Source organism: Meleagris gallopavo, chromosome 6 (assembly GCF_905368555.1).
Source record: "Meleagris gallopavo chromosome 6, MGAL_WU_HG_1.1, whole genome shotgun sequence".
NCBI lineage: Eukaryota > Metazoa > Chordata > Aves > Galliformes > Phasianidae > Meleagris > Meleagris gallopavo.
This window is the reverse complement of record NC_139409.1, coordinates 20226656-20252362: the sequence shown is the minus strand read 5'-3', so window position 1 is coordinate 20252362 and position 25707 is coordinate 20226656. Positions and strand designations below refer to the sequence as shown.

The following is a 25707-nucleotide window of genomic DNA, read 5'->3' as shown; positions in this document are numbered from 1 at the left end:
CTGCACAGGACAATCTGCAGGAAACATGTGAAACAAAAGATGATGTCTCTCTGTTTAACAGACCATTGCAGTGATCACAGTAGCAAAGAGTTTTAAAAGACTTTAAGGTAACCTCCTTTTTCCCACCCTCCCGACTATTGCTGTGCTCTCAATTAGCGGCTCACAGTGTCTGCTTGGATGCCTAAGGCCGAATTACTTTTGCAGAAAGCTGCCTCTAGGAACTTGTTACAAAACTGACATCACTGAAACACAAGTTCACCTCTGTAGGGATGTGGCAGAGGTCACTGTGTCGCACATTACAAATATATCAAGGGGCAGATTACGTCTACTGCCTGCTGGCGTCCACCTCTAGGATGCAACCTCCCTGGGGGATAAGCAATCTTGGCAAGCACTGAAACCCAGAAATCTCCTTTCCAGTGTTCTTTACAATCTGCAGCCAAAACTGTCCACAAATGCTGGGATCCAGGACTGCAGTCCTTGACAGCACACGGCTCCAGACATTTCTATGGGGGAAGTTTAATCTACGAGGATGTAGAAATCTAAAACAAAGTTTTGCTCAAAGTAACTGTTTGTCAGATCATGTGCCTCTAATTTGGTTTCCAGTGACATTACACAGCTGCAGCCAATGGACTCCTGCCAGGCCCAGCAGTTACTGAGGTTCTTTTTGGTTTAAATTTAGTATCTGAACATGTTTTGCCCATCATTAAAATGGAGAGTAATTGCTCAAAAGTGAACCATGGTTGTTACAACTGCAAAGAACTTATTAGGTCACCTAGCCCTATCCTCAGGGCAATGCAGAATTGAAAACACATTGGAACAAATACCAAACAGAGCTGCGTTTGTTCTTTTTCCTATTCTTTTTTTTTTTTCTTTATTGTAATCATTAATCGGTATATTCAAAAGTTCAAAAAACAACCACAAATGCCAGTGTAAACATGCTTCACGTATATAAGTAATATAAAGTATTGCACATACAAAAGTCCTATGTTTGGTATCTCCTTATGGTGCTGTTTGATCAGAACTGTGCCAATGATGCAAATTTCAGGAGCTAGATGATCTTATTTTGGAAGCTGCTTCATGCAACTGTTCAATATTTACAAAGGCTGCAAGCTCCCTGTTCTTTTCACAGGAGGATGATTCTACCTGGGATGTTTGGCATACAAAAGTGTGTACATGTGGGCTGGGACTGGCCTCATGGTGATATTTACCAGCTGATCCCCTTCGCCCCTTTGGGGAATGCTGTTGTTGGTAGCTTGCTGGGGACTGGGATGTGGTCAGGTCCCCCCATCCTCAAAACCCAGAAATGCAGCGTCTCCTCCAGTCAGTCTCTCGGGCACACTGTGAACGATCAGCTGAAGGCTCCATAAAGGTCCTGCAATTTCCCTTGGACATGAAGATGGAACACACACCTGCTCAGACTTCCTTACATTGCATAGATTTCCTCCTTGCTTAGATTTCACAGGCCAGCCTGCTTGCCAGAAATGGTGAAACATCTGTCAGACTGACAGAAGTGACCATGCCTTATAGCTACTTCTGTCCTAAACTCTTTAGAAGCAGGGGGGCAGTTACCCTAAAGCCACACAGAATGGATGAGGCCATCTAACTATTGGATGAGAAAGAAGGGGAGCTCAGGAAACAGAAGATGTGTTGTTTGTTTTTAGAAAGTGAACAACCCCTCCTGAAGTTTACACAAGATAGCAAATTCTTCACTAAGATAGCACAGGAAGACTTGGGTTTTCAGGCAAAAATTTGCATAGATCCAAAGCTTAGATCCCCAGCTGAGATAAGAACCAAGCTATTTTTGCTCATAGAAGAGAATGAGTGAAGCCTCTCCTCTTCAGAATCCCCAAGTCAGGAAGGCCAACCAACCAAAAAAAAAAAAAAAAACCAAAAAAAACCCCCACAAAAACCCAAACAAAACCCATACTAAAAAGCACTCAAACCAAATGTGTGCATTGTTACTCTTTATCTCAAAATATCTTTCCTTCTTTTTGTTCATGCTTGGCTGGCTGGCATTCTATTTTCTGCATAAATAGAAACCTTGCTCACTTTCCCTACAAGACTTTTTTAAGGGATCATTAAATTCTGCCATAAAGTTTGGAGAAATATCTTCAGCTCTTTAAATACACTGCTGGATTCTTGCCCATAAAATGAAAACAAAAAGCAAAGATTTCTTCAGATGAATGAAATATTAGGATTTGTGACATAAATTCAACAGATGATACAACAGCTGAAGCCATTTTAAGAGAGCACTTCACCAAGTAACAGGGCAATGGCAAAAAGTAAAACTCATCCTAGCTTCAAATTCCCAAGTCCTCTTCGTATCACCACAGACGCATGTCTGCAGTAATTTAAATCAGTAATTTAAATCAGTAAGAGCTGCATGGGCAGCCACCAGCAATGGGGTGAGAAGGTAACCCATCTACTGCATTATAATGCCTTTGGATTTTGTTATCTGATGTGATACTCCCAGCTCTGGACTGAGATACAAGACATGCTTATCATATAACTTATCTTGCAAAATATTGCATAAATCCTCTGTTTGGCCAAACACCTTGTAGCCAAGAAAGATGTGCTCAGTGTGTACAATTGCTTTGCTTTTCTATTTACATGTAAAGTAAGTACATGACTTCTGTATATTGACTTTATTTCTCTTAAAATGTAAGTTGATGATTATATCAGATACTTATTCTGAAAAGGTGGAAAAATAAATAATTGTGCTCCATCTATAAAATTCTTCATAGACTACCTTTGTTTTTCAGAAGTACTTCCACAGTACTGACTTATTGCTTGTCTCCCTGAGTCATAATGTCATAAAAGTTCTTAGGGAGGTGTCAAAGGTATTCTGCATGATACAGTAGTGTTCAGAAACTCCATCCTGTTCCGTCTTCTAGACAATACAGCAATGCAGGCATTTTCTCCTTGGGAGTTTTGGGCTTGTTCTGGAAGCACCTCAGTATACCACATGTGTTCAAAAGCATCTGCTAAAATGTAGACTGACCAAAATATAGAATAAACATTCTGTTCAATGGTGAGCATGTTCTTAAGGCAGTATAAAGTTTCTTTCTTTGGCAAGGATGGCCATCATGTGGCATATTCTCAGAACGTAGCATAGATCAGATTATGATGCCATTTCACTTGCAGGTACAAAAGAAGATTGGTGAAAGGAAACCTTCAGTTAATCCTCATTATGTTCTAGTCTCAGGCAAGATTCTGATTGGATCTGTCACTCTCTTCCTCTATGCATCAGTAGTCTTGTTATTTGTCAGCTGTTCTCTGTCTGCCATGTCATCTTGTGGGGGTCTAGCTCTGTCAAAGAAGCCGCACTGTAGAAAACAATCAACAGAAACAAAGGCGTCATGATAAGACAACCACAGGATGTCAGCTGCGGTTTCATACTTCACTCAATTTATCTGAAAGGTGGGGTACAGTTCATGATGGCCTGATAGACTGTGAAGTGTTTTTTTGTTTGTTTGTTTGTTTTTCTCTATTCAAATCATTGCCTATGAAAAAATCAAAGTTTTAGGTGCAAGACATTGAGTTCCAAACTATAGCTTTAAAAATTCAAACGATATGAAAGCTATCTTTGCAGATGATGTAAGGGCTTGCTTGAATGCTGATACTAACTGACTCTAATGAGGAAACTGTCCATTTCTCTTCAGTAAGACATTCCTTTAGAAAAGAGTAGAATGACAAAATAATAAGAATGGAATATGTGTTGGGAAATGTGTACAGGACAGTGTTGTGACTAAGACAGATCAGTAAAGATGAGATTTCTGTCAACTAACTTCAAATGCCTAAAAGTTATCTTTTCGGTTGAAAGTAGTTACACAGACCTCACAAAAGGTCAAAGCAAAATACTACCAAGAGCTAACATCTCATCATCCTCCCATGGTTTAGAGATTCTTTGTTGTTGAACTACAAAGGGAACTGGGATAGTTAGAATTGGCTGAACACCTAACCCACCTTTAGGCGGCTGAAAACAGAAGAGCCATATCCTATCATACAAAATTATTTTCTTCTTTAAAGAGGAACTGTAAGGATGGCAAAAAGCCACACTCCTTCACTGTAATGTAGCAGTTTCCAATAACTTATCTTTAAACTTGTGAAGAGATCGTAACAACCAACACACTAATATAAAATGAAATCTAAAAATTAATTGTCAAAACTGGGAATGTTGTTATGTGCTAACAAAAACTGGAAATTCCTGAAGTATTCAGAGAGAACAAAGTTAGAGTCACTTCTTTCTGAACCTAAACATCCTGAAAAAGAGGCTTATAGGTCTTGGGAAACAGAGCCAAACTCTTTAGTACACCCATTTATAACCACACTGTAATAATAAGGGAGGACTTTGAAAATAAGTTCCCTACACAAGGTCAGTGACACTAGCATGTCAGAAATGCCAAAACAAAGACGACACATGTCTATTGTTACTTTTCCTCCAAACATCTAGCCTCTTTTTTTCCTCATCTGTTAATATCTTCCAATATTTTTTTAAGACAACAATAATAGTAATAACGCAACATACCTTCCATAAAGCAAGGGTCAACACCGCTAGTACCAGTAGACCAAGCATTATTGCTAGTATTATAACCCACAAAGGGATAACAAAGGAGACATTTGGAGTGGACCAAATGACTGATGTTCTGATCTGGAATGAAAAGAACACATTAAGTAATAAAAAATAAGAAAAGCAAATCTGATAGTAGAATACAGAGGTTATAAGCATTCACTTCAACAGCACTTTTCAGATTAGAAACACACATTGCTTGGAATTTTCCCATAGTGGCTTCATTTACTGCAAGTTTCTTTTCCCTTGTTCATAATAATTACTAGAAATGGGATTTGCACATATAAAAAAATACTTGCCATCTCAGATGTAAGAATCATTTTTCCTTAGTACAATGTAGGAGAAAAAAACACCTTTCCTTGCAGTTCAAGCAGCAACATTCTATTCATGTTCATGCTGGTATAGCCTATACCAGTATAACTTACTTATACAGAAAAATATTCAGAAACAATGGTTGACTACAGCCCAAACTCTTTATTCAAACCACAACAGATACCAGCTTTTAAAATTTCTGCTGACAGTTCAGAATACATTTCATGTGATTTGCGTTTTAGCTAAGCAGTCCAAAAATGAAACCCAAGCAGAAGGTATTGCCCTTGTGATACAGCCTAATGTCCAGTATGATGCTACACCCCTTAAAAGAAGGTGAGACTCTGTTATGTACAAAGGAGGTAAGCGTAAAACACACTGTCCCATTGTCTGAGGCTCTAGAAAGCAGCAGATGTGTATAACATGACTTATGGAAGGTTTTGAGTCAGCTTCTCTCACTAGAGCTTCATCTTAACAAAGAGCAATAATAACCCTTCTGTATTTCTCCTTCTGAGTCATCCATACAAGTAAATTCCTCCTTGCTCTCCCCTCTATATGTTGTACCAAATGCATTCTATGCTCTCAGACTGCTGGGAAGGCTCCTCATCAATCTCATTTAATATTTACTCTCTCTCCACTGTTCTTAAGTGGGAAGGAATGAATCTGAGCTTTCCTTATCTCCTTCAGCCACAGTTATGTCCCTTAAGGTTTGCCTTTTTTTGTTTGTGTGTGTGTCAAAATGTCTCCTTAATTGCTAGGCTAGGAAGTTATTTCTCTCTGGGGCTTTCAGCTGGACCTCTCTCACTTACTTTTAAAACAGAGTAAGTACGTGGCAGATGGAAGTTATTTTGTTCTCCATGACAAGATGACAAGTTTCCTTTGCAAACTGATTACACAAACTCTCAAACTATCTTCCTCTTTAATGCTGGAGGTACAGATAGGAAATCTGATCCTCTTAATAAGTTTCTTGACCACTGCATACTCCCTGATCTGCTCTCATTGCAAATTCTACTTGTTTTTTTGGCTGTTAACTTGTGGGCTAATACGTCTTAAATTTAGCAGAACTCCAACTGGCTGATTCATGGAACAGCATGCTAGGTCTGAAAACTGAACTCTGTAGTCCAGTTCACAATTAATTCAATTTCTGTATCTCTATAACTTTTTCTCTTCAAAGATGGCAAATTACAGCCTTTCTGCAACTCTCTCACTCTTCCTCACGATCAGCCCTAGACTTCCCTTTCTGCAAGCACCAGCAGATCTTTCTCCTAACTACCATCATGCTTAACTGGAAGATGCTCCCACACACTTCATCTGTGCTACCAGCTATCCCCTCTCTGACACAGTGCTTGCAAAAATGGCAGTCTGTTAAGTACTCCTGACGCATTTATTTTTTTTATAGCATCTCTCACTGTTAAGGGACACATAGTTGAAATTTAGAACAAAATTTCTGTGTGGGATAACAATTACCTTCTACCAAAGCTCACACAGAGGATTGTACTGGAATTCCTGAGAGACTGTCCAGCCCTCACAGTGACAGCACTCCAACACTGACTGGTAGCATGAAGCGGCTCGATGTGCCAGTCGTACAATCATACAATCCTAACAAATACATTCACATAAATCCTAACAAATACTTCTATTGGAGCAGCTGCAAATAGTTATTACTCTACAACACTTAATTTTTAGTCAAGCAAAAAAGAAGGAATATGCAAAGAATAAGTATTAATTCTCCAATTAAAGCAAGATAAATTTATTTCAAGGTAAACAAAGAATATGAAAAGCCACTCCTGGCTCCCAGCAAATATCTTGTGTGAGTCACCATGTCACTCCAAGAATACCACTTTGGGAAGCTTCTTAAGCACTGCAGAGCTCTGTGGGCTCTCTGTATCACTGTGTTCAGCAATAGTAATACTTGTTTCAAATGGACAAAGTACTTCTGAATGGCTTTCCTTGTGTCTCAGAGTGGAACTGTATCTGGTGTTAAAATGCAAGAGCAGAAAAAATGAGAAAAAGGTCATCGGAACTGTCTGCAGAGATTCCTTCCAGAGAAAAGCCTGTTAAGGAAAAAGATGAATTTAAGTAAAAGGCTTATCTGGCCAGGGACATCAGAAGGATGCAGACATCGTGGGCTGCACGAAGCCTGTAGCAAGCAGTGAACTCAGATGTCCAACAAAGAAAGCATCTCCCTTTTGCTGCTTGAAGATCCTTGTGCACGCTGCTCTGAGGCAAACGTTGAAGATCTGGTCACATATAGCACAAGGGCAGTGGATCTCATTAGGCTTTGGCTAAAGATGGGCAGTGATGGAACTACAGAAACTAATGTAGCTGTTCTGTAAATCCTCTTAGGCACTATTTCCCAGACATTTGCTGCACTTGCCTGGTGCATTTTCTTTCTTTTCAAGCTGTGGAAATAAGAAGGCAACCTGGCTCTGCTTGTGATGCCCCTTAGAGCACGTTAGCACAGAGCCAGGTGGGGATATCAGGGCCTTTCCGAAGATGCACTGGACAGTGATGTGACAGTACACAGCCTGCTCTGCATGTGCTCATAGCCCTCTCCCCTACCCCTGTCTTAGGTTCCTGAGAGCCAGCAAATGGCTGTGTGAAGCACTTGAGATTTATTTGGTGAGCAGAGGATTGTATACAGTACCAGACTCACTCCTGTGTGTGCACTGACAGCAGGATTAACACCCTGGGCTACCTCCTTTTACACTTGCACAAAGACTTGTGGAGCTGTGGACACAGCTCTTGGTCAACAGCTTGACACCACAAGTCCTGAAAACCCACAGGACTGAAGCAGAAGCAGAGGGGTAGACAAAAACAAAGCATCCCATCAGCTTTGCCTGCTCTGGTTCACCATATCCAAGAAGACAGACTCTCCTCAACCAGATGCTGTCCACAGTGCTCTTCCATATGATTTTGATTTAAGATCAGTCTGTGCTGTTCAGCTTGGGTTTATGTTGTTCTCCATGTGGTAGGTTTAGTGCTGCAGGACCAGAGCCAGGGAATGTTTTGGGGAGGATTTATCTGTTTTCATCTAAGGTGGCCAACACGAAGAAGTAGAATTCTTGCACGTGCTGCATGTTGGCACCGCCCTTCAGATTCATTTTAGCTTCTTTCTCAGTTCAGAGCAAGAAGACTTCTTTATGTTGCCTCTTTAAATGAAAAATCCTGTTTTAAATTAATATGCCACATTTACGCACATTCAAACTAATAATATATATAGATTTTTCCATCGGTTTTTACATTGTTTTGACATTGCCCCTGATTTTGGTGCTATTTAACATAGTTCCAAGATTGTCTCCAGTGGACAGCAGGGAGGGAATGTGGTGTGCCCCATAGGCAGCTCCTCATGCACAGGTGGGAGCTGGGTTCTACTGCTGGGAACACCCAGCACCAGTGCAGTGCCTGCCTGTGAGCTCTGCACAAAGCTTTTTACCCTTCTGTCCTTTGAAAGATGCACTTTAAAAATAGTATTGTATCTGTATTTTTGTCTGCTATAGGAAAGTAGCAAAAGAAACAGTAAGTAAACTAATTACTGTAATACCAGGATTTTTACTGCAGATAATGACCTTTCTCCCATCTTTAGTCATTTTGCTTAGAGACTGAGAAACACTAACTCTTTAGTACTCCTATGTGCTCCCATCCAACTTTAGCAGAATTACTAAATTCCTGCATGCTCTGAAAAAATGGTCAAAAACAGAATGTTAAAGCTTCTTCTAGCTTGGAATTATAATTACTATAGACATTGATGTTGACTCTTTACAAATATTTGTACACATACATTTTGTAGGGCACAAAAGCACATTTAAAACAAAAGTACTCGTAAGTGTAGAGCAGCTAAAAAAGAGTTATAAGCCTGAGTAAAACCAATTTTTGTGCACAGTAGGACACTGGTCAAATAATTTATACTAAAGACTTTCCCTCTGAAGGTCCTACCAAACATCTGAGATAAACCATAGTATCTTATTAAATTCCAAAACTGGCTCAATAATCAGAAACGAAAATGGAAATTAAAATTATGTTTATTCTCTGTACTTTGTATAATGAAAGGTATTATTGCACCTTCCACAAGAAATTAATCAAGTATTACAGTCTTATTACTGTAATAATATCTCTAAGGAAAAGTGACATTTTGTCTTGATTGATACATCAGCTAGCAAGGAAATCCAACAGGTTGCACAATAAATAATTGTAATTCCAAGCCTATCAAAATCAATATAAACACTTTTATTGACTCTACTGAATTTTGATTTAAGCTCCACTAAGTTTCCAGCTATTTTCTGTTAAATGCCATTTTCACTCTAAATTTTTTACTGTAAAAGATTCCATGGTGATGAAAATAAAGGCCTCATGGCTACATAAATGTAAGTGCATGTCATTACTGATGTGCATGCAAATATTTATTGCATTAAAATTAAAGACACATTATCATCCTGTATCACTGGAACTCAGTACTGTATGAGCTAAATGAAGGACATGTGCTCTGTTCTTATACAATATATTATCTTAACTACATAAACCACAAGGTGTTAGCTGGTTCTTAAGTACATACCGTTGACAATTGATTTTAAAATATTAAATCTTTATTCCATTTCCTACCTTGCATTGTCTGAAAATAAAAACAACCCATGAACTTCCAAAGAAATAGTTGGAAACTTTTAAAACACAGCTGCTGACCTTTTCCAGAAGAAGCAAAAATATAGAGCATTGCCCAACTTCTTGGAAGTGGAACATCAAAAGAACTTGTGCATGTAACACATTGAGCTGTAGAGCTGGCAAAAATCAACTGCCATGTCCAGATATGAAACAACATAAAAGCACTATCATTTTTCAACATTTTACAGTTGCCATTACAGGCATTTTGCTGTAAATCACCTGCATCAAATAGCAAGAATTATTCTGCTGGAGTAAGAGAATAAAATGCTTATCTGATCATTGGTAGAACATCTGACACTTGCTGAGAACAGCAGGCTATCACCTGGAGTATAGCACTTCAGTCCAGATGAAGGCACCACTATCAAGAGAACTCTGCACAACATGTGTTTCTGTTATGGAACACATGCTTCAAGAAAATAAAAGGCCCTGAATATATCTGTCAGCTTGGCGCCTTTGAACATTTTTGGGTGAATACTGCATTAAGTATCCAGTCTCTCTGATGAAATCACAGCTCTCTTGGTGTGAGAGACTGAAGTTCTGTCACTGAGCCTATAGGACAAAGATTTAGCCTTGTGTCTTCCCACTGCAAATATCAACCAGCCATTAAATCCATGCATGTTCAACTCTAAGCCTTACAGCTTGCATCCTCTACAATCTATTCAGCGTAAACTTTAACGTGTATTATGCTGGTTTTAAAGATGAGAAAACATCCTTTTCCCTTCTACTATATCTCAACAGACCAATATGATGTGTATGTATCAGGATTTAACCTGGAGAAGTTTGGGCTGAGATCACCACATAAAGAACTGCAAACAATAAATCTTTATAAAAATGAGAACAATAAGCCTTCGAATTTCACATGACTCATACTAGAATCAAATTTTGCACTCATATTTCACTCACTTCCATCGGTAATGAAAAAAAAAAAAAAGAGTAAAATTTACCCGTGTTATTAGACACCAGAATAATAAACTCCTTTTAAGTTGCTCCCCATGTTCAGTGCATTGGCAATGGGAAACAAATCAAATGTATATTTCCAGCATTCATTGTTCATATAACAACTCACAGCCATACTAATTTCACTCTGCAAAGAAGGCAAGTTTAGTTGATATTCAAGTAAAAGGTCTGTAGGGATTACCAGGTAATTTCATACCCTGTACCCAATGCTCTGTGAGGTGACAAAACCTAGTGTGGGAAGCAGACCCTTCTGAAAATAAGGGTCTCAAGGAAGTTTAGTATAGATAAATGTTGCCAGAGATAACTCATAAGCTTGTGTAAGGGGACTGCTGACTAGAAGAAGGAGATCTCTGACTGTGGGAGAAGGAACATTTTGTAGCTTTCACAAGAAATTTCATCCAGAATTGTTTTACTCCAGACGAGGTAATTAGATACTTGCTTTCACAGTTTTGTTGTTTTCTCCTGGGTGAAAAATCCATCCAGATTGCAATAACACAGTCCACACACAAATGCAGCAGGCAATTATTTTAAAATGGAATCAGTATCACATACCAGTAACTTCCACAGCAAGCAATAAGCATATTTCCTTTAGGTATTATTTCAGGAATTTACACTAGAAACACAGGAAAGACTGATCTCAATATTTTCACCTATAAAAACTTTCACAGCTGAGATCAGAATGACCAAATAAATTGCTTCACACAAAAGTATCATTTTCAGTTACTTACTGCTATGCTTCCCTCAGGGAGCTTCGCTGGCTGCACTTTATAGGGCATGTTCTTAACTTTGAAGGACACATTGGAAGAAAGAGTATAGAGATCATTTTTCCTCTGAAATTAAATAAATAGAAGAAATTATTAAAAATCATATCTGTACCTTAAAGCATGATGAGAAATAAGCAGATAAGAAATAGAGATAATTGATTTCCTAAAGCAAAGACAGTCTCTTTTGGTAAAGGATCTCAGGTTCCTGTGTGCATCCACAAGTTTCAGGATAATGCTGAAATAAAGAATGCATGTTCAAAGTGGGTACAAAGGGTTAGACATGCACAGTGGCATATGCTCCTCATATTTCTCCCTGCAACAGGGGACTGGTGAGCTTGAAGCAGGGGGAGGTTTATGGGGTGCCTATGTTTTAAAACCTTTCCTCTGCTCAGGAAGGCCATCGGACCAGAGGTACCTTGAGAAGATTTCCAGGCCTGCAATGAGACCAGACTGGAAGGGCTCCTTGTTGGCATCAAAGGAACGGCTCTACACAACCATCACAGAACAACAATAGGGACCAACATCTTTGCACTTCACTTACAGTGTGATTGATTTCCTATTGCAGTACAGTTCAAAAGCACCAGAACAACTCACCTCGCTTTTTTACTACATCATGCAACTGCAACATCAGTGTTTAGTTGTTACTGCTTAACAGGCTGCCTAATAAAATTTTTACATAGCTCTCATTAAGCACTTCAGTGTAGCCAAAGATGCTCAGACTAAACAAACTGTAGTTGCCTGATCTTTGTATTTTATTTAAATTTGCCTGTATTTATTAGATATTAGATTACATATTAGAGTAGGTTAGGTTAGGTTAGGCGAGGCTAGACTAGGTTACATTAGGCAGCATATTCCGTTGGTTAGAACAACTGGAAGTTGTTATATCATACAGCTCATGCTGAGACTTTTAATTAGTCCTGTCACCTCATCTGCAAGCCAGGCGGGCACTGACACCCTCCACCCAACTGTTTGCCGCACAGTGCAGTTCTGACCTTGACAACGACCTCCCACCCTGTGCAAACTTCTCAACATGGTAGCTAAGTGCAAAAATTTCCACTGTTAGGAAATGGTGTAAACCCTGACACTTGAAGGCTCCTGTGTCTTAGAAGAATCTTACTGATTGCATTTACTCTAAGGAATACAAATATTTTCCACACGCATATTTTGAATCCTTTTGAGCTCTTGGCACCATCAGTACCTAATTGGAAATGATTTTGAAGGCTAGGTATACCAGCTATCAAGCAAATCTTCCAGAATTCTTTGAAGTCTTTCATTTTCACTGAATGCCATGTTGTTTTAAAGCGAAGATCTTGCACTGTGTCTACCTCCCTTCTTTCTTGTTTTTAATCCCAAGGAAGGATGCCTGATGGGTTACCATGCTCTTCTGGAAGCCAAGAAACCTGCTTCACATTCCATCTCTGCAGCTGATTCTTCTGTGTGACACTGCATGCAACTCATCTTTCATATCTCATGCAAAGTTGGGGTAAGGATAAGAATTTCCAGTATATGTGCTTCAATTTGTTCTGAAGGAAATTAAATAAGGCCTTGGAGTTATGATCATCATTATATTCCTTTACATTAGATTCCTTGAGGTAAAAATTAATCTTATATATAAGAATATTTTGTAAGTACTTAATCATTCTTGCTACCTGTCTCAATTCTTTCTGAAATGTCAGAATTAAACACAGTATTCCAATACTGATTTATGGAAAGACAGAGCCTTGTAAGTAAAGCAATTCCTTGTTTTGGCAGCAGCTGCCTACAGAGCACATTGAGTAATGGGATGAATTTTAAATTATTCCAGTAACCTGAGCCAAGTGTAAATCCTACCTTATCCATTTTGCAAAGTTCAGTTGCCTCTTGTGCCCCTCATAATCTCTGTGCACTTAGGAAATTTCTCCCATCTTCAAGGCAGACTAATGTGGAAATACTGAAAGCCATTTCTCATCTTCTCAAGTCAGATTTGTTATTTAATAACTAATGAAACCTGCAGTACTTCCCATTTTTATAATATTTCCTGTGATTTTTTTTCCTGTACACTGCACTGTAAAGTGCTTTATTGCTTTATAAATCATTAAACTCATTCTAACCAACACACTTACTAGTTTTTTTTATTGACTGTATTCATACCCAGTGTATTTGGAATGACCCTGTCATTTCCTAAATTACCTTCTGCAAAACTCTTTCTTTTTGCACATTTAGGAGTTCTGTTCCACTGACAAGATTTAGCTCCTTCCTGATTATCCAAAATCTTTTCCTCCCTCCTAAGTGTTGTTTTCCTCTGAAATTTCCTGTTGCATAAAAAGATTTAAAACCTTTCAAGTTAAGAAAGATTTCTCCCTTTTCAGCTGTTTTATGGAGCAAAGACTGAGACAAAAAGATTCTATGGGCTACTCTTTTCTTCACTGAATAAGAATGATTTCTTTGTAAACATGACAAGAAATAACCTACATCTGGGAGATGGCTTGGTTGAAGCTGGATGGTCATGCCCAAACTCAGTTTTCCCAGAATTGTTGATGCTGGAAGACACCTCTGGAGATCATCTAGTCCAAGAACATGCTCAGAGCTGGGTCAATGAACAGGATGCCCAGGGCCATGTTAGCTGGGTTTTGAATATCTCCAAGAATGGAAACTCCAAAAACTCAAAGCAACCTGTTTCAGTGGTTTTTTTTTGTTTTGTTTCAGTTTGTTGGTTTTTTTTTTCCCCTTTTCCACAGAGTGCTTTGGTGTTCCCAACTCAGCCTCTACCCCAAGTCAACTGACACTGCTTCCACTTCTTGCACGTTTCCTTTTTACCTCTGAGTTTTACCAGGAACTCCTTGTTCTCCCGTGCAGAACTACTGCTACCTTTGCTTGATTTCTTGCATGTTAGGATGGACTGTTCATGAGCTTGAAGGAGATGATGCTTGAGAATCAACTAACTCTCCTGGAGAACTTTTCTCCAGGATCATCCCCCTTGCAGTTCTTCCAAGCAGATACCTGAAAAGGCTGAAGCCTGTTCTCCTGAGGTCCAGGGCTGTAGTTCTAGTATTTGTCTTGTCCTTTCTGTTTTGATTTTAGACAATAAACCTTGTGTTCAAGTATGTGAACATTTGTTAGTGACATTAAGCCAGCATATTTATTATCTTCTGGAATTCATTTGCCTATACATTAATTTTGTTATTTCAAAATTTTGAAAGCAGCTGAATGTATATTATCAGAACATTCAACCTCTCCTTTGAGCTTATATTAGGAATGAGTAATAGGAAGAAAATTGCCTTAAGAGACTACATAGGAGAAACCAAAATCAGCTCCTTAATACAGATGGCACCTAATGGAAGGAACTACATTTTCTATCATCAATGCTTGAAATAAAAAATAAGTTGACATAATATTAGACTTAGAAAATAAACAATTATTGTAAACTTTCATGGTGCTTAAAATCTATGAAATGGTCTACCGAAAAATAATGTTTTCTTCACCACATTCCTTATTTTCCATTTTCAGACTCAAGGAATTCTTCAACTTCTATATGAGATTCCAAGCGTTGGACTCTCACAAAATCCCAGCGTGTTTCTTAAACGTACAATAATTTGCATTCACAAATTCAGAACTCCTTCTGCCTGAAAAAAAGACTCATGTTTTCAGTTCCAAGCAATTCATATTAAGCAGGATTCTGGCTATGATTTATAAAAATAATCTGTAGTGGAGAGAGCAGGAAATATTAGAGTATTAAAGAAGCATATATTAGGCAGACAGACTGATTGGCTAAGGTACAGAGAAGGCATTAACTCTTGAAATATCCTACAAAGAAAGGCAAAACCCAGAGGAAAACAAATCCTTTCACCTACTATACATGGCTTATTTCATTTTCTGCTTATATCAGCAATAAGAACATCAGAGGCAGAGGAGGATACTTTGTGATTTAGTGCTTGGCTGGGGTTAACAATCATGGGTTGTGCCCACTTCTATCAAGTGTTCTCAACCCATCATTAGGCTCTTGGAAATGCTGCACATCTCCACTACTTTATAGGAATGGGGAATATAAAAGAGTATTCTCCTGTGTTTGCAGAATTCTGTGCTTGTGGCAAAGAGCTTTAAAATGACGACTGTGGTCAGCATCAGCTGGGAATAGGATTTTACTTGTACCAGCACCTTGGAGACAGGCAGCTTGCAGTTGTGTTTATAATTCTGAAGTCATTTAGGAGAAACAGTATTTCTTTATGCATATAATTTTAGCATATAATTTTTTAAACAGTGTATATTTAAATATTCAGTGTCTACTGGAAGGAGCAGGACTTGTGGTTTGCAATTCAACTGAGGGCTCCATTATGGCTCAGAGAAAAGGAAAGAAGGAATTGGGTCTTAGAGGATATCAGTGCCTAATAATCAACAGCCCAGCCCTGGCTACATCAGCCTTCTGAAGTTCCCATGTTAGCCAGACAACTGAGGCTACCGGTGTGCATGCCACTGGGACAACTATCTGTCCAGACTCTGGCTAGGTGGTGGAACACAGCCTTTCCCTGTGCTGTCTGGGTGGCAGATCCCTGCTGATGCATTTGCTTCCCTTTTTCCACACACTTCTGTTTTATAAACAGTTTCAACTGAAGCCTTTGTTTTCTTCAATAGTTGTAAGACACAAGAACCAGCCAGAAATGAAGGAAAGCACTCCCCAAAAATATTGAGTGAAGTATTTCCCTAGATATTGAGACTATTGAGATGAACAGAAATAACATGTGGAGTGCTGGAAACACTTGGAGAACTCAGAAGAAAGTTCTCCCAGCTCTGGCAGATAGCTGGCAGTTTCTGCAGTAAGCTCAAGCAAAGACCTGAGCTCTCCTGACATCTTTAAGGAACACTGAGGCATCTTTGTCACAGGGCAGACTGACATGCAAAAGGTGAAGGGTAGCTAGACTGAGAGCAGGAGGAATAGAACTTGTAGCAGTGTGAGGAAGTCTGACAGCTGATTGCTTCTCTGCAAGTTGAAGAGTTTAACTATCAGAGATACTACAAGAATGACCTTGTTTCACTGTCTCTGCGGAGCACCATTCAGCTTCTCCGAAATACGGTTTTCTGGTTAAATGCTGTCCAGTGAAGCTGTCTACCTGAAAAGCAGGCACTGTCTCTACAGCAAGTTGCATGTTGCAGTGGAATTTTCCCACATAGCTGCTATCTCCTGCAGACAGAGTTCAGTGCCACTGCAGCAATACTGGCCCTCTTGATTAATACTTTTTTCCTCCTGCATCCACCACAGTCTGGCACATTTTAGAGAGGAGACGGTAAGCAATATGGTGTTACCCTTTAAATATATGCTTAGGGAATTCATTAGTTTGCTTTCTTTGACCCATACCTTCAAAAACCTTAACAACTGTCAACAAGGAGTAGCTTACATAAATGCTGAGAGTAGAGGTCATGCAACTATTTGTTCTTCTAGCAAATTTAAAAGAATGCATCCATTACTGTGTGCATGGTGAAAAAGTGCTATTTATACTAAGATGGCAAGCCCATGCTTTTGAAAAAGATAACACTCCTTTGAAAATCAACACCTTCTCATCTCTATCTTTAATCCTTTATACTTGACATACTGTATCTTTTAAATGACATATTATGTCATTTAAATGGAGTATTTTAAATTATAGTAGAGGCAGTTACTTCTTGTGATTTAGATCACTTTAAAGTGATTTTAATGGTTATCAGTTTAAGATGTTTATTTTTCCATAAACTTAACCTAACGTATACCTTAGCAAATATAGCAAGATCCTTATGTTCTGCTCTTGTTAATATTTTGACATTGTTTTTAATAACAATGAATGAAAACAAAACTAGTCCACATCCAAAAGAACATTCAGCTGGCTCAGCCCAATGCCAAAGTCTCTCTTTCTATCCTTCACCTCAAATAAACAACCAAATCCAGCATAATATGTTATTTTTGGCCACACATCATTTTCTTTTTTACTTATTTTGTTTTCTCAAATAACAACAATTGTTTGACATAAAGGCAGATTTAAAGGCAGATTTCTCTGACAACTTCCTCCTTTTGTTATTATTGCATGTGTCCTGAAGGGCACTGCATCAAATTTATGACTTTTAGTCCTCAGTCTGAATTAAACTAATCTACTTCTATATACAGCCATGGCCTGTCTATGGCAATAGGGACAGACAACCTCCATCAGTTCACCTTTGCTCTGATTTCCAGCCCTCTACAAACACCACATGTGCAACACCAGACAGTTCATGTAGCCCCACTTCACTGTCTTCTGCATCTGTGTAGTTACATTGACTCCTTGACAGAAAGGCACTGACTAGAAAAGAGGATTCCTACCCCACGAAGAGCTTCTGAGTTCACCAGTAATAAAATACGGAGAACTTCAACAAAATTTCTCATCAAGGAAGTGCATGTAATTACAGCATGTACTCTAACAGCAACAATAGCTCCAGGTGCTGGGCAGTGAAGGCAAAGCAGATGAGAGTACTGGGAGGTCTTCTAGCTGAAGGCCCCAAATGCCAAGGCTATTGCTCATTTCCTATGCCCACTGAATTCCCCTTTGTGTCCTTGTACAGGTACAGCTTGAGCAGGAGGGGACAGCCTCTTCCTATAATGATGGGATGTGGGGTTTCTTGAGCTAAGGAGGCGATTGAATTCATGTTTTCCAATCATGAATTCTCCAAATACTAGGTTGCCAGCTCTTGCCACTAGTTTCTGAGTAAACAAAGTCTTCTTTAAGTCTTTCAGGTAATGCTGTAAGTATACCCCCTTGTGAATGATTTTTGGATTCTGCATTCTGAGAGGGCAGAAAGAGTGCTGCTTAAATCCTGATTTGGGTGCGTACCCTCCAGAGAAAGGAGAGCCTTCAGGTAGCATCCTGCTGGTTAGTGCAGCTCAGTTTGTTTGTCTGAGGTGCTCCGCTGTCTCTGTATGCTCAACACTGAGCCCAGGTTTTGGATTCCAGTCTGAGGCCAGGCACTTAACAGTATGAGTGTTGCTGCACTCGTTGCCTTTATTATGTGAAGCCTATACATCCATGCTTAGGCCTCTAAAAAGAAATGGGAGCAGTGCGTGTTCAGAACACTGAAAAGACAAGTGTTTTACGGAGAATACCAAACCGTGTTTTGGCTTCTCAGGGAGCACCAGCTTACACAGTGGCTGCCATCTTTCTGTAGCTTTTGAGCTTTTTCTGATTATAACCAGATTTTTCTCTCCAAAACCAATTAAAGTTTATGCAGTTGAGGGTGCCAAACTCAAATCTCTGGGTCTCTGTAAAAGTCAAGAGTGAAACAATACAATTTAACAACAGCAAAAAGAAAATAAACTCAAAGCCTCTTGGGAAACTTGCTGACCCTCTGTTTTTTTCACATTGCTGCTTCCCCAAGAGCCCCAGAAGATTGTTATCACTTGTGAGCAATTTTCAATACAGGCTGAAACAGCAGCTAAAGATGAACTGATTTCCACTGCCCATAAGGCTGTAAATGTCTGAAGTGCTTGGAGCCTGGAAGCGTGCCTTTAAATCAGACATATGGTGCAGATTCACCATTTAGAAATTCATTTTCCAAACTCCTGAGAATTACATTAAAAATATACACTGGAGTTCAAAGAACACTGGTCAGGATCCCCTTGGATCTCCTTCTGATGAGTCAGGAACACCAATTAGACAAATGGGGACATCATAGTGCCCTAACAACACACAACATAACTGTTTTCTCTTTTGCATTAATCAGGCCACTATTTGCTAGATCAGCAAGTCTGAATCCAAAAATCAGCTTTAGCGAAGGATTCACATTTGCAGCCAGGCTTTGAAGTTAATCCAATAAAGGTCTGTGATTCTTCTTGGCCTTTGCACAATGTCTGCATCTATCTTTGTTGGCTGCTTGTGAAATTTGGACTGCTTTATTTACTCAAACGTGTCTACCCATAGCATATCATTTAGCTGCTATTTATATGGGAGTTTGGTCTTTAGGGTGAGAGATTACAACTGTCAGGAGGCAAAGAGGTCAGTTGTTGCCAAATAATCTAAGTGGAACAGGAAAGAATCACTCACTACAAGATGGATCTTCTGTGGCAACAAAATACACAGGCTCATCCACAGAGCTTCAATGAGAAGCATGGATTATTTTATCCAAGCATTAATCAATTCAAATTCTTACCAAGTTTGCAGTAACGTATTTGTAAGGAGACATTAGCATATCCTGTGAGAAGAAAATGCATACTGACAATTTGTACTCAGCTTTATTGAGCACAACAGCTCTTTCACAGACCAGCATATATTCACCTGGATTATAACACAGTTGTGGAACACTGTCACCACCATCCTGCCTTCTTTGGCATATGAAAATATTGTGCATTAAGTGCGTGTACAAAAGCAATTGGGACGTTGCTGTGGAGAGAGCAACTTCTCCTTTGAGCTTCTGCACAAAAGCAGTAGTGTGGGGTCATCGTGTCCTGGCTCAGCACCACCACATCCTGACTACTCTGTCTGTATCTTAATCCTCAATTTGGATCTGCAGATTTCAGACGTGCTCACAGCAGCAGTTTTCTGAGATGTACTTTACTTTCCTTCTGGAGTAACTTTGGGAACAAAAGTTTACAGGCTTACCAACAGCAAAGAATGCCCTTTTTAGGAAACTAATTGCGTTCTATCTTCTTTTATGGCGGTGGCTGACTAAGCGTTAATTTTAAAAGGCTTTGAAAAAGGCAACTGTTTTGAGGTGAGTGGGAGGAAGGCAATCGGATCCCACCACACTATTTGCCCTCTCTCTCTCTCTTCTCAATATGTGTTTGCATGTGAAGGGGGGTCATGTTATTCTGGCAGCTTTTTAGACATAAATGGAAGGATGCAACAGTTCTCAGGGGACTGCCAGCTTTTATATGGAAAAATCCTGTTGCTGCAAGTGGGGTTTTCTGGGCCTTTATAAGGCCTGTAAGCTACTATCTGAAGGAAACAGCAATGCTTCCTGAGGATATAGATAAAACGTAAAATCCTCACAGCCCATTAAAAAAAACAAAACAAACCAAAGCTTGTTTGATAGCAAGGGTATGCAAGGACAGTGCAGCACCAAAAGATGTACCTGCATGGGTGTGTGCCATGGGTCTCAGCACCCACAGAGCCTACAGACAGGCTCATTCCCATAAGGATGGGGATCCACCGCTCAAGCTCACTATTTGGAGGGAGAAACAGTCATAGCAAGCAGAGTCTGTTAAAGGAGAAGATGATGCTAAAGGGATTGCAGCATCCTCCCTGGCACTGCCTCTGTTTGCACACAACTGTGTCCCAAAGCACAGCTGTGACCCTTCTTCACCATTCAGATCAAGTCAGTAGAGAAGGATGTTCTGAATCAGCTCCATAAAACATCCTCTTCAGACACTTCTCTTTCTTGTCCCGATCCCTACACTGTTAGAACAGTAGCTCTGGCATATAACTTTCAGAGGACTAAAATGAAGTAAGATGAGTCTCACTGCTCCTGTAAAACCACACCACTAAATTTCATGCAGTTACCCTCTGCCTGAGACAAAGTTAGGCTTACTGTCTAGAAAAAGCTCGTATTTAAACTTTTTAAATATTAACTCTTCAGCTTACATTCTAGAAAAATATTCTGTCCATTAGGAGAGACTAAGAAAAGAAGACTTTGTGTCTATTGTAGCCAGTTTCTGCTAGTGTTATACATCCTCTGTCACAACCGAAAGCTTAGAGAATCACTCTGTTTCTCATTAAATTTGTTTAATCTCTTATAGTTATTTCCTGCTACATACAAAACTGGACTCAGAACACTCAGGAGACTAATTCCCACTGAAATAGCTGTAAATGGCCTAGAAAACCAGGGGCTAGAATCTATGCAAGGGCTTTCATTTACATGTTTTGTTTTTAACAAGACAAAGCTTTCTGTCCTTACAAATTTACTTAGATTTCACCTGCAGAATGAACAGAAATACCTGATTATATCCTAAGTGTGACAGGTCCAGGTCCCAGTACTGTAGCTAACAAAGGGAGTTAAGCTTTATCTTTTGTTTGGTATGATGAAGAAGGTTCACTTGTAACATTACTTGGACACAGCAGTGATCAAATTTATCATAAATAGTTCTAGCCAAAGATAATCTCTGCCTATCTGGCTGTCTTGAAGTGTCAGGGACAGTGAAGTAGCTGGGCTATGCTCTAAAATGAATTTAACAGGGGCTAGCCAGTGTGCAAAGGGCCCACTTGCTCTCTGGTTTCTCCAGGGAAGCAAGTTAAAGAGGAAAAATTTCTCTTTTCACATTTCCAGAAAAAGAAAAATTAACTTCAGTGGTGTGAAGAGCTCCACTTAAACCTCCTGTTGGAAGCTGAGCTGTTCTCCTGCTAGGGTAAGAGGCACTGTGGGGATAAACCATTCCTTTCCCACAGCTACAGAGAACACAGGAAGGCTACTGCACTCTTGGTAGAAACACCAGGATTCTAAATTCCTTGAAGAAGGAAGGCAATAATCTACCAGTTCCATCACAATAGGATCACTGTTATTTCCCACTAATAGCAAACGGAAATAAGAATTTCTCAGTGTACTGTCCAGAGCTAAAGATATTCACTCAAACCCAAAGTGCTGATATTCTTATCATTCTTTAGCACAGTACTTAAAGGTGTTATCTCTAAGAAAAACAAAACTTTCAGAGAAGCACTACAGCAGTGAAGATCTGGAAAATTTCACATTTCAGATTGTGATATATATCATGGGATTTTTTTATTTTCAAAAACAAGACACAGTAACTTTACCTTCTCAACAGCATAGAGAGAATTCCCTCTGAAGGACCTTGTAAAAAGACAAATCCATGACAACCACATTATACTAAAGTCATGTGGCCAGCTACAAGTTTATAGCTCACAGTGCAATCTCTCTGCCTTGTATATCATAAATACAGTTCTGAGAGCAGGTGAAGTTGGAATTGGAAGAATTTGGAAGGAGAAGTTCATTCTTTCCATGCTCTACACTGCCAGTTTTTTAGTGGTAGGTCACAGGTAGTCTCTACTTGAATATTATATGCCATATTGGAGATGAAAATGATCTTTAAGGTCCTTTCCAACCTAAACCATTGTATGATTACATGATAAGAACTTGATACATTTTCTTCTTCCCTACTTTAACAGACAAGAAATAAAAAATTTATTGGACACACTGTACACTATCTATAGTGCAGCTCCTAGAGAGATCTTCCATCTGGAAAAATATAAAGAATGCAGTGCATCCTAAAGAATCCTAAGAGATGATTGATTTGGGCCAGCCCAGGAAAGCAGAAAGAAAAGCAGTAAAGTTGCTTAAAAATCATCTTAGAATCATCAGGGAAGATCCAGGAGATTAGTTTGAAAGGGGCTGATAGAAGGTTAAAGGAAAGTAAGCAACATGCACATGACCTGAACAAGAACTAGTCAGATATTACCTTCAAAGGAAGTCAAACTTGCAAGGTTTTACACTTGGCCTGCTTAACTTCATAGTTTAAATTCCTAAATATCTAATTGTACAATTAACAAATGTAAGAGAGGCCTGGTTAGGATGGTATTTTACAGGTTCATAGTTAGAAAGACTACCATGGTGGAAAGAAACAATCAAAAATGAAATACCCACGTCCTAGGCTCACAGTAGAAAATTCCAAAATGAACAATCTCCAGAAAGAAATCCTTCCCCAGTGGCAGTCAGCCCTTAAATGGGGTCTAGGAAAGGTGCAGCCAGGCTCCACCTCTTCCGGTCACACAGCTGAACTGCCTTCACCTGTGCTCCCATGGCTGACTCAGCCCTTGCCTCAGGTGATCAATCAGTAGTTCAGGCTGTGACTCAACAGTTTCCATACACTAATCAAATAAAAGATGTAGGGATTGGTGTTTATAGAGTGTTTTTTGTTTGCATTACCTGCAGGAAAGTTTCAGCCCATAGCCGGGACCTGATTTTCAGTGCTGCACTCTTCCCTCTTTCCAGTTGTCCGACAGTGCAGGAAATAAGGATACACTTCACGTTTGTACAGTTCTGGGTATAAAACAAAGGGAAGACATACTTTTGTTTTCAAGATGAATGAAATCACTTTCAAATGTCTAAATTATAAAAAAAAAAAAGGACTTTTTCTTTAGAAGTTAAGCAGTCTGAAACCAGTGATGTAAACTAATATAAATGAGATATGTCACGAGCCACTGTGAGAATATAAACCAAGAAGGAAATTGTGTTTCTTCCTTCAGTAAATACAACCAACTACTGTAGTAATGAAAATAAAAGTAATAACTTTCACCAGTCTAATCTGCAGAACTCTTAAAATGTCCAGGTACTCATCAATCCTATGAAGCACGCGTTCTATCTCTATTGATCATTTTATCATTTCAATGTGTATTTTTTCTGTCCTCTCTGCCTGAAGCCTACATTCATGTTCTTAAATCTTTTCCCTCTTCCAACTCTCCCAGTTTTCCTACTGATATTTACATTATAGCAGCCAGAATGTTTGCTAAGATTCATTAGTTGCCTTATTTAAAACTCCTGGCCCATGAAATGCTGTTGATGAGCAGTGATTCTGGCTTATACACAGACACGAAGGCACAAGTAAAGTCAAGTAACTCAAAACCATGTACTCTGTTAAAGTCTGCCAGAAGAATGTCACAAAAATTGCTAAAAGCTGACTGGAAGCCACGGAAGGGAATGAGCAAAGTCCCATGGGAAACCCCAGAAATGCGGTTGTTTTGGGTATAAAAGAAGGCAGATCTCATAGAAACACAATTATAAGTGTGTGGAGGTTTGAAAAAAAAGTGTATTGTTGTACATATACAAATGAGTTTTACCTGAAAAGTTTGGATTTCATTCCAGAGGAAGGCTATGATTTTATCTGACTCATATTTTTATAACAAAGCAGAGATTCCTTTTCTTATGGATGCTTTTTATCAACTCTCCTGACAGAAAATCTTGTGACCTCAATGGCAAAGGTTATTTCACACAAGTGTGTTCCTCTGGGGGAGGGAGAATGGCTGCACTACCAGAGCCTGTACTTCAGAAACTGAGATGATGGCAGACGTAATAGATTTGAAAACATCTTTATGGACAGCTTTCCCCACAAATTCTACCTTATTACAAGAAGCTAAATACTTATGCACTGTTCTCAAAATCTGCCTGAAAATGAAACTGGAGCTTGTAACTATTAACTTTTTTTTTTTTAATGAGGATTTCAGAGTAACTGTTTATTTGGCTTTTCATATTTAAACATCCTCCATCCAGATTTATTTATCTTGCAGGAAGGAGGAGAGCTGTATCTATTAATCATAGTGGCCAAAACAACATATTAACAAAATAAATTATTAGTATGCAAAAATCTACTTTTGGCTGACATTCTAGGGCCGGAACACATATTTCTATGTAGTAATGCAGTTAGTCCATAGTGATTTTTAGGAACACTGTAACAGTAGAACTAATGGAAGAGTAACCTAACGTTTAACAAACTGTACAAACAGCAGAAGTTGTTCTCAGAACATTTTTCATTTCTGTGAAAGTGTTTTAATGAAAATTAGAATTACTTATAACTTCTGAAGAAATATAAAATTTTGAACAAAAAATTGCCTTTCGCCATTTTCAACAACAGCATTCACTTTCCATACATATCCTCCATGAGTCAAAATTTTTAAAAATATGTATTTCTTAATCTTTAGTAGCCAGTGCTGAGGGCAGAAAGAATTGGGACCAGTTTCTAACAGAATAAATGATACCTTAACTTATTTTTTATGTCAATCCTGAAAAAGCCTTGCTATATATTCATTGGTAGGCACTATACCCAATCCCATTCTGATCTGTGCTTATCAAAAGCATGTTGTATGGGAGGACTGCTCATCACATGTGCCAGTTTTATATTCTTATGTACTCAGTCTGCATCAAGCAGCTGAAAAATCTCTGCCTCGTATTTTAAATTGAGTAATAAGGTGCAGACACAGCGGATACTTACAATGTTGGTTAACCATTCACAGTTGCTACAGTGATTTCTATGTTGGCAGCATATGAGCTTAATCATTGAAGAAGATAACTGATAATTAAGGTATTACTGAAGAATGGATTAAGTGTTTTGTGGTATTGACCGGTACGTCTGAAAGCCCGGGCATTTTTCCTTCAGTCTCAGAGGAATGATGCTTCCCTAGGCATTAGATTGATGAAAGAATTACATAGGCATCAGCAGTGATTATTTTTTCAAATGGGTTCATTAATGCTTTTTGCTTTTAATTACATTATGGGGTTCATTACTTTCATGTTCTTTTTCCTGTTATAAAAATTGACAAATTAACATTCAGAAGTAGTGTAATTATTGCATTACTCTAGAACTCCCACATCTATGAGGTTCTTTTCTTCCTACCAAATTTTAGTGATGTCAAGGAATCCAAATATGAGCTTGCAGTAAGTAGCTTAATAAGAGACTGCGTGACATGAAATAAACCTTGCCCAAGGTTCATAAAAGTAAAAGGAAAGCACTGACTGCGTGGATCCCACCACTGACCTTTA

General features: G+C 38.9%; 1 protein-coding gene across 1 annotated transcript in view; it reads right to left on the bottom strand.

Moving 5' to 3' along the window:
* Window positions 1-838: 838 nt before the first annotated feature.
* ITGA8 (integrin subunit alpha 8) overlaps window positions 839-25707 on the bottom strand; it is a 102179-nt gene continuing 77310 nt past the window's right edge. Inside the window, exons 27-30 of the mRNA XM_085227351.1 lie at window positions 23101-23214; window positions 11221-11322; window positions 4529-4651; window positions 839-3326 (exon numbers count right to left, since the gene is read on the bottom strand). Of these exons, the coding sequence (XP_085083477.1) occupies window positions 3240-3326; window positions 4529-4651; window positions 11221-11322; window positions 23101-23214 (426 nt within the window). The 3' untranslated portion in view covers window positions 839-3239. The remainder of the gene's footprint in view (window positions 3327-4528; window positions 4652-11220; window positions 11323-23100; window positions 23215-25707) is intronic.